The 9,821-nt window shown below is 38.9% G+C and overlaps 2 protein-coding genes across 3 annotated transcripts in view; both read left to right on the forward strand.

Annotated features, from left to right (window-relative positions):
- LOC118427665 (calmodulin-like) overlaps positions 1 to 6,534 on the forward strand; it is a 19,530-nt gene extending 12,996 nt beyond the window's left edge. For both annotated transcript variants that reach the window (XM_035837561.1, XM_035837560.1), the window contains exons 4-5: positions 5,134 to 5,244; positions 5,670 to 6,534. In XM_035837561.1, the coding sequence (XP_035693454.1) occupies positions 5,134 to 5,244; positions 5,670 to 5,711 (153 nt within the window). In that variant the 3' untranslated portion in view covers positions 5,712 to 6,534. The remainder of the gene's footprint in view (positions 1 to 5,133; positions 5,245 to 5,669) is intronic.
- Positions 6,535 to 7,290: 756 nt separating this feature from the next.
- Positions 7,291 to 9,821, forward strand: part of LOC118427631 (methylcrotonoyl-CoA carboxylase subunit alpha, mitochondrial-like) — a gene marked incomplete in the record, with an annotated part of 12,493 nt that continues 9,962 nt past the window's right edge. Inside the window, 4 exon segments of the mRNA XM_035837507.1 lie at positions 7,291 to 7,400; positions 7,749 to 7,795; positions 8,244 to 8,389; positions 9,142 to 9,237. Of these exon segments, the coding sequence (XP_035693400.1) occupies positions 7,342 to 7,400; positions 7,749 to 7,795; positions 8,244 to 8,389; positions 9,142 to 9,237 (348 nt within the window).

The following is a 9,821-nucleotide window of genomic DNA, read 5'->3' on the forward strand; positions in this document are numbered from 1 at the left end:
ATTGTTGGCTCCTATGCCCTTGTATTAAAACCAAATGACCTGAAATTTGGTACATAGGTGCGTTTGACATATGACCACAGAACCTCATCAACGCTATGTTCATTGTGTATACTCCAAAAATGAGATTTTTTGCTCCTATGCCCTTGTATAGAAACCAAATGACCTGAAATTTGGTACAGAGGTGCATTGAACATATGCTCACAGGACCCAATTGACACTTTCTTCATAGATCACTTAAAAAATTAGTTATTTTGGTGTTTTCAGTCATTTTTGACTAAAAATGTATATTTTTGGCTTCTATGCCCTTGTATGTAAACCAAATGACCTGAAATTTGGTACAAAGGGAAATTGGACATATGACAACAGGACCCCATCAACACTTTCTTCATAGAGCACTTATAAAATGAGTTATTTTGGGCTTTTTAGCCATTTTTAACTAAAAAATGTATACTTTTGGCTCCTATGCCCTTATATTGAAACCAAATGACCTAAAATTCGGCATGAAGGTGTGTAGGACAAGTGCCCACAGTACTTCATTTTTCCTTTGAGCAAACATTATTTCAAATTGTTGAATTTGGAGATTTTTTCAAGGATGAAGATGGATTGCAATATGCTGTATTTGCTCCTAAGCAAATGTCGGCCTTTCTAGTTTTCCTTTGTTTCTCCTGTCAAATCTTCAAATGGGATTAATTTTTTCATTTTTGGGTCAAATGAGCTGAAATTTGGCATGGAGGTAGGGATAGCAAATACCCCCAGGCGTTTTTTTCACTTCCTTGATAGAGGCCTTAGAATTTATGATATTTAGGGTTTTTTGTCATTTTAAGACAAAATATGTATATTTTGGGCCCCTGTGCCCTGGTATTACAAGCTAATGACCTGAAAGTTGGTACAGAGGTGCATTGGACATATGAGCACAGGAACCCATCAACTCTTTCTTCATAGATCACTTAAAAAATTAGTTATTTTGGGTTTTTTGGCCAATTTTGACTAAAAATGTTTATTTTTGGCTCCTATGCCCTTGTATAGAATTCAAATGACTTGAAATTTGGTACATAGGTGCATTGGACGTATGGGCACAGGATCCCATCAACGCTTTTTTCACTGACCACTTCAAAATTGAGCTATTTTGGAGTTTTCGGCCATTTTTGACTAAAAATGTTAATTTATGGCTCCTATGCCCTTGTATAGAAACCTAATGACCTGAAAGTCGGCATGAAGGTGTGTCTGGCATGTACCCACAGTACTTCATTTTCACTTTGGGGATACATTACCTCAAATTGTTGAATTTTGGGATTTTTTGCCATTTTTAGACTAAAAATGTTAAGTTTTGGCTCCTGTGCCTATGTATGGCAACCAAATGGTCTGAAATTTGGTATAAAGGTGCGTACGGTATGTGGCCACAGGGCTCTATTCACACCTATGGTGTACATCAATTAAAAATAGTGAAATTTGGGATTTTTGCCGTTATTGACCAAAAATGTACATTTTTGCTTCATGTGTCATGAGAAAGCCAACTCATCTGGAATTTGGTATTAGGGTAGTTTTATCACTTTAAATGGGAAATGGGCCATATAGACTGGTCCATTTTGCATAGATAGGGGTGTTCTGGAAGAGTCCATTATTGTATGAAGATGGATTGCAATATGCTGTATTTGCTCCCAAGCAAATGTCGGCCTTTCTAGTATTCGTAATGTTTCTTTCTTTCTTTCTCCTGTCAAATCTTCAGAACACGGTATCTCCGTTGTTCCTCAACCGAATGACTTGAAATTTGGCACAAGGGTAGAGTGGGCCAATACCCTCGGGCGTTTTTTTTCATTTTTTTCATATCTGTCTCTTAAATGATTTTATTAAGGTTTTTTGGTCATCTTAAGACCAAAACTGTATATTTGGGCCCCCTGTACCCTGGTATTATAACCGAATGAGCTGAAATTTGGCACAGATGTGCCTTGATAAGTCCCCCATATAGATTCAATATCAGTTTTGGTGTACAGTACAACAAAATGCTTATTTTTGCGATTTTTTGACCAATTTTTGACCAAAAAAGGACACTTTTGGCTCCTGTACCTTGCTATTGCAACCGAATGAGCTGAAATTTGACACAGATGTGCCTTGATAATACCTTCATATAAATTCAATAACACTTTTGGTGTACAGTGCAACAAAATGCTTATTTTTGCGATTTTTGGCCAATTTTTGACCAAAAAAGGACACTTTTGGCTCCTGTACCCTGGTATTACAATTAAATGACCTGAAATTTGGTATAGATAGGCATTAGATACTTGGTAACAAGATTCAAGTAAAATTTTTGACATAAACAACTTTAAAATGATTAATTTTGGCACTTTTCTGAGGGGAAATTTGTTTTCTTTTGGCCTCCTGACGTGACCTTCCGTGACCCCGCACAGAGCCACACCTGTGCGCGTCAGCCGGAGAGTTAATTGAATCAAAGACCTAGCCAATCAGCGAAGAGGAGGCCAAAGGCTAATTAATATTCATAAGCGGGGCCTCATGATCCCGTATATAGCAGTGTTCCCGCCAGGGGGAGCAAAGCCCGCCTAAGGCTCTCGCATTTTAGACTATTCAGAAGGCTTTATATTGTATCAGTTCTTAGGGGCATATCTATGATAATCGCAGCAGTCACTTAACTTCTCTTCAGGAGTTTAGCGTAACACTGTTTCAGGTCAAACCGTCAAAGGCAACTAAAAACAAACTTTAACGTTACTGAGTTCAACAGTACTTATAACTTGTTATCCGAAGTTGAAACGCTAGCGATGGTATTTTCGCTGCGCTGTTAGCTCCGTGCGACTGTTGTTGACGGTCTTATAACGGTATATTTTGCACCCCTGTACCCTGGTATGAGTAACATTTGGTATAGATAGGCATAATATAGTTGGTAAAATGATCCAAGTAAAATTTTTGGCATAAAGTACTGTAAAAGGCTTAATTACAGCACTTTTTTTAGGGGAAATTGGTTTTCTTTCGTTCTCCATGCCGTGACCTTTCGGACGTTCACCCCACAGAGCCGACATCTGCACCTGCGTCTAGCCGGCAGGAAGAGTTAATTCAATTAATGGTTCAGCCAATCAGCGAAGAGGAAAGCGAAGGCTAATTAATATTCATAAGCGGGACCACACAATACGTTAACTTGAAGACTCAGGCCGTACAGACTTCTCGCCAGGATTTTTTCAAAGCGTCGGACAGGGGTCCGGGGGCCGCCGAATGTCCCTGGCGGGGTCCAGGGGCAGGGCCACTGTGGGGGGGACCCAGGTGGGCGAAGCCCCCCCGGAAGCTCTTGCATTTTAGGCTATTGAGAAGGCTTCTTTTATCAGTTTTTTTAGGGCCATATCTACGATAATCGTAGCAGTCACTTATTTCTCTTCAGCAGTTTGACTTTAAAATATTTCGGGTCAAAGCTTCAAAGACAACTAAAACCTCATAAACAACAAACTTTACTTAGCTCAACAGTATACAAAAATATTGTACGGGTTGCCATCCTTAGTTGAAGCGCTTATTTATAGCGCTAGTATCTTCGCTGCGCCGTTAGCCGCCGTGCGACTTTTGTTGACGGTCTGATATCCCTACGTCGCCGCCTCGCTGATATTCCCACGGACATGTTTCAAAAAAAAATACCCAGCAAAAAACGCTGTTCTGCGTCAAATTCTATTCTATAAAACTCAGTGTTACAGTCTAAATATTTTGTAGAAGCACCGCTGTAGGAAAGAAGGTCCAAGCAATGTAAAACATCACGTAGCATGAAGTTCGCTGTCAACTGGCACACAGCACATGACTGTTTGAAACTCTAAGTCTAATCAACAGCCGTGTTTGATTGATAGCCGGCGGTCCTATGATGAATTCGGCGAAAGGTGCGTTAGTTAGAAAATCTGCGTTTAGTTTTGATACGTAATTATAAGTTAGACAGTGGCGAGAATGATTATTTTCTCATCAATATTTCTCTTCAGAATTATTTGAACTTAATTGTACATCTAAACAATTGGCTTACCTGTGCAATGTTTATATGATTAATGATCAGTGTACTGAAATCATGTGTAACGTATGGCTCCTAGTCAATAGATCAGCATTTTCTCTATAGTGACCACCTGTCTATAGTGGCCACATTTCCTAGTGCTGTTGTTGTTTGGCATAAACTTTGAACATTTAAATTGTTAGTAACTTTAAACTGCCAGAGTTTCAGCCCAATAAAACACTCTCAGCGCCAGGGTATGAACAGACTGACCAGACAGACGAAAATAAATCCTCGAACAAGGTTCAATCGTATCTTCCGGGTCTGGCAGGAAGTTGTTAAACTAAAATAAGAATAGGCTCGATGGTTGATTGCATACAAAGTAAAACAGTTTTTTTTTTAACAGTTTTACAGCTTGAAGAAAACAAACGCTCCTACAGTACCTGCACCTGCTTGATAATTATTAAATCGTATGCCCTACTTGAATAAAAAAAGTTCATTGCAATAATAAATGTACCCACATCACAAGGAGCTTATACTTTTTTAAACTTACACCTAGTTATCGTACTGAAAATTGTTAATGACATTACATGAAGTCATTCAACAATTTTCAGTCATGATGAAAATTTTCTGAATGGAAGGTGTGATTATTGTCATTTTCTGAAAAATAGAAGCAAGCTCTGTTTTTACCTGGAGTCAATTCACAATACCAGTCCACTTTGGGGGATAATGTACTGTTAAGAGGATGTTCCATTTTTGCGCAGGGGTGATTTGGAACAGTCCAATGTTGCGTGGGAAGGGGTATGGCTGAAATATGCTGTATTTGCTCTTAAGCAAATGTCGGCCTTTCTAGTTAATTACTGAATTAAGAACTATTCTTGTTACTTTCATAGTCATGGCATCAAGAGCATTGTGTACACAACATCATCTTCATTTCGCACACGTTTAAAACAAGAATACAAGATGAAGGTTAAAGAGACACCCAAATCAGACAAACAGAGATCCGAATGGCGCAAGGTTAAAAAAAGTGCTATGCATCAGCATTTTAACATATCAATTGTATACGTCTCTTCTTATTTATTGCACAGATGTCACCATACTCTACACATGCATTGCACCAGTAATTTCAACTAGTTAAACTGAATCAAGATCCCTCTCGCTTTCGCACCCAGGACGAGGACGGGTACATCAACGCTGCGGACCTGACGTACGTTATGACATGGCTGACGAGACAGGAGGCGGTGGAGATGATCCAAGAAGCAGACGGAGATAAAGATGGCAAGGTTAGATCTACTAGCTCTGTGATCACAGATCACTGGGATCCTGGGATGTTCTGTAAACTACCTCAAGTATAGAATGTATACAAATAGTCATTCTTTTGATCAACTCATCTCAATGTACAATGTATTGAGTCGAAAATTACGAGAAGATTGAAGTTTCTTGCAATTGGCCAAAGATTATTCTTATCGTCTTGCGACCACCGATTTCACAATAATTGTGGGTAACGATATTTTGATGCTGTAGAATTTTCAAATTGGCTATCACAGAACCGACCGCAACAAACATCTAAGGCATTAAATATTTTCCGTCAAAAGACAGGTGAACTGGACACGTTTGCGATTGTAGGACTTTCGTAATGCCTATATTTCGTAACGAAATACATTTATGCAACCGCTGTGAACGTTTCTTATTTCATCTTCCCACACAGGTGAGCTACACAGACTTCGTGAAGATCATGGGTCCGGATTGAGCGACGGTCATCCTCTACATCTGCTTGGAGATCTACTGATGAAGTTTTCATTTGTTGATGGCTGAATTTTGTATCGTGCACGTGGTATCATTCAAGTAGTTCTAGTATACTGCATATTCTAGACCCCTATAGACTATATAGCGAGGGCGCTGGTGTAGGGCATTAATGTTACAAAATAGTGCGTTTTCGTAAACATTTATAATACTATTTGACACTTACACGGAACCAACACTAGTCTATAAACCACTCGCGCTAGCAAAAACATCATCTAACTACAATGTAACGGAAAAACGTAAGTTCGTTTACACATGTTTTAAGCAGAGAGAAGAAGAATTAAAACTATAGAAGATAGAAATAAAGCATAGCATAGCTTTCCTGTCATCCTCGTTGTAACTACTGTAATTTAATGTATTCATGTAGCCTCAGTTGGGCATGGACATGCAATAAACTTCATTGTCATTGCCATTCATTACAACAACAATAACATATACTGTATAGTTTGAAGTGTAACATGACTTTGATAAATATAGATTAGTTAATGCAGGAACAGAACTTTGTGTAATGAATACATTGTAGTTTGAGTTTAATGTGCTGTCGATCGGTGCTTAGAAATGGAAGTATTTGTATTTGCTGTACCAGAAAGCATTTCTTAAGAATATAATACAGTACCAACACGTAGGGAATGTGAATTTATATTTGTAACTGGTTATTACTGGTAATATGTGTTTTGTTTTAAATATAATGGGAATCAAGCTGTTGTAACGCTTGGCACTCATGTCAATGTAAAAATAAATGAATGTATGGAGGAGTAAACCATGGTTCACTGTGCGTTAATTCAACTTTACAGCCTGATAGTACGAGTTACATATATATTCATTCAAATTAAGTGCACATTGCATATCTATATAGATAAGATAAGAAAACTTTAGCTTGGCATAGATTAGCTACGTGTACAATGACCTGCAGTTACTGGCAAGGTCCGATCGTTCTATATCAGATACTCCTAATCTCTCTCACGTTGGATGGTCTGTGGTTTGTCTCAATCAATGCATTGTTACAAGTAACGTTAGTCAACATAATTCGGACGTCCCCTTAAGTTCGGATGAATTTGTAACTGTTATCGTCATACGAACTAGAAAGCTTAACGTTAATCCACCGTTAGTCCACTTTGATCCTTTTCTTTGCAACGACATATAACTTTAACAAGTTACCGATTGATCAACTATATGTGAGCGAATACTGCGATCAAATACAAAAAAGGGATTTTGGATTTGTTATAATTTGTGTAGCATTATTCTTAAAACACCGTTTAACCTTTATTTGGAAATAAATTAATATGTTTGATAAAGAAGTTCACGAAAGTTAGTTACTGGCCAAAACTAGACAGAAAACAAGTCCGATGAAATTCTCGTTATTCTGGCTCCTCTGGAAATTAAAGCATCAAATAGATTTAACTGTCGTTGAACCGATCATAAAATCTTCAAGTAAGGAGTCACTGAGTCAGGATCAGTCAGGCTTTCATCCTGATCAACCCTCAAGCAGTCTTGTCATAGAGCAGCAGCGCCCCATTGCAGTTTAGATAAGAAACACAGGTCCGTGCAGGCCCTATCATCATCAAATCGTCATCAACATGGCGGGCGTTCTGAGGTTGACCCGATGGGTCGGAGGACTTCGTGGCTCTTTACTGCCGTAAGTAGATTATTTCAAACTTTCAGTGAAGACAGGAGACATTCCTGGTGTCCTCGTGATATTTCGCATTCTTAGAAACGTATATGCAGGGTTCCGGATTTCTTCGACATAATTTTGGCTCGTGCACGTGGGGAGGGGGGCGTCTACTTGTTTTCGAGAAAATTTTATTTGTTGTCCCTTCGCCCTTCCAAGGAAATTAGAAATGGAAGAGAAACACAAAAAAAGAGAAGTGGGAGATGAAAGACTGATCTATGTAGAAACATAGAATGGAAAACTTTGATTAAGTAATCAAATGCAATAGATTTTGCGGATGTCAACAATCTTGAGTTTCTTCTTCTTCCTGCACAGTACACAAGGCAGTCATCATGTGCAACAAGGGCCAAGATATTCTTCAGGTTAGTAGAGAATTCGTTTGAAAACGTTTTTGTCTAATAATATAGAGAACAATTTAGTTTCCATCAAAATGCTGTTTTGTATTTGTATCAAATTGTAATGTTATATGAAAACAAAACATTTGGATTTACCTGTATCTTTTTTTATCCATTGAACTTTACTGTCCTTTAAAGCGTAACACACCAGCTTTTGCCGGCAATCGACATGCTGGTTATATTGAACACCATGTCACATCTAACCTTTGCACATCTACACAATGTTGCGTGTAGCTGTAATCAAATTGTTTAAAGCCATGATGATGCCCCTACTGTACTTGGTGGAAACGAATTCCACTAGATGTGATAGTTCAAGGGAACTGCAGGTCTTTAAGAAATATGGACATTGATTGAGTGAAGGGTAATCTCCTGGTCCAGCATCTGTGGTAAAGTAACCGATGTCTTACACTTGCAGCTCCCTCCACTGTCCTGATCAACAAGATCCTGATCGCTAACCGCGGGGAGATCGCGTGTCGCGTGATGAGAACAGCCAGGAAGCTGGGCATCAGGACTGTGGCAGTGTACAGCGATGCTGACCAGGACTCCATGCATGTGGCTATGGTGGGCTTCTCAAGGAGGAATATGTGTCATTTTTGTCTGATAGTGTTAGATACAAATATGTGTTTGATTCATATTCATAAGAGATGTATTTCTTCTATTTAAGTATAAGAAAGTCAAGAAAATCCATGAAATTCATGACTGACTGCTCAGATTTAATGCAAAGCGTAGTCAACATGCATGAAATCTACAAAGCAAGTTTGTTCAATTTAATGTACATGTAGTGCTAAGCCGCTGCCTTCTTGAATAAAGGGTTAATGCCCCGGCCCGAGGTGTATATGGTGAGATAATCCCTGGTCAGGTGCGATAACCACCGAATAAACCACCGAGTGAGCGTAGCATTAACGTTATTATCATATAGCCTACACAAACTTACCCACTTACGGTGCCGGTGTCGATTCATTCTGACCAATCAGGGGAGCGATACCCACCTGCCTGGCCTGAATCTACGTGTTACGGCGTCATAACCAACGTGGAACGGGGCCTTCTGATTGGTCCGCGGCGCCTGGCTATATGATAATTAAACATACAGTGCTGGAGCTGACATGCTGTGCCCTATGACATAATCAACCCTACTAGTAGGTTACTTGCTTTCAAGGGAAAAAGGAAACAAGCGAATGAACCAACAAAATCAAGAAAATCATGAAAACTTAAGGAGTTGTTCTACTTACATATTAGTAACAGGTGACTGCAATATTAGTGGAAGCAGCCAGGGGGCGCAAAAGGTGATGTTGTTGTACATGTTGTTCTCCCAGGCAGATGAGTCGTACAACATCGGCCCTGCCCCTTCTCAGGAGAGCTACCTCAACATGAAGAAAATTATGGCTGTAGCCAAGAATACAGGAGCACAGGTGAAAACTGAATTATAGACACCTATTTTTCCTTTTTGAACCCTGTAGGTTGGAAATACAGATAACAACAGATAACAGTACTGTTGTATATGTGAATTGTCTTATATGTTTAGGTTATAGCTGTTTTGTGCTATATTCTAATGTGTTTGTTAAATTTCTTTTGATGTTATTATTGAGTTACCATGTTGAATTATGATCATGTTAGAAACTATAATCTAAAGCTTAAGTACTAGTATTAAGAAGCATATCATCAAGTCCATGTTTTCAGTTCTGTACAGATTAAAACATTATCAAGCCAGGTTGTTACGATATTAGAAAAATACTATCAAGTTACATAATACCAGTGTAGCATCAGCCATAAGAAAATAGCCACAAAGTCTGTATTTCTATAGCCTTCAAAGCAGGCTCTCTGGGCCTTTTAATTTAATTTTTGGCTCATAATACACTTTTGCTGGCCATTTCTTTTTGTACAGGGTTACTTGTACTGCCGTCCCGTATAGCAACCCAGTACAAAAAGAAATGGCCAGCAAAAGTCGTATTATGAGCCAAAAATTGACTAAAAAGGCCCAGAGAGCCTGCTTTGG

Source organism: Branchiostoma floridae, chromosome 12 (genome assembly GCF_000003815.2).
Source record: "Branchiostoma floridae strain S238N-H82 chromosome 12, Bfl_VNyyK, whole genome shotgun sequence".
In the NCBI taxonomy this organism is placed as follows: domain Eukaryota; kingdom Metazoa; phylum Chordata; class Leptocardii; order Amphioxiformes; family Branchiostomatidae; genus Branchiostoma; species Branchiostoma floridae.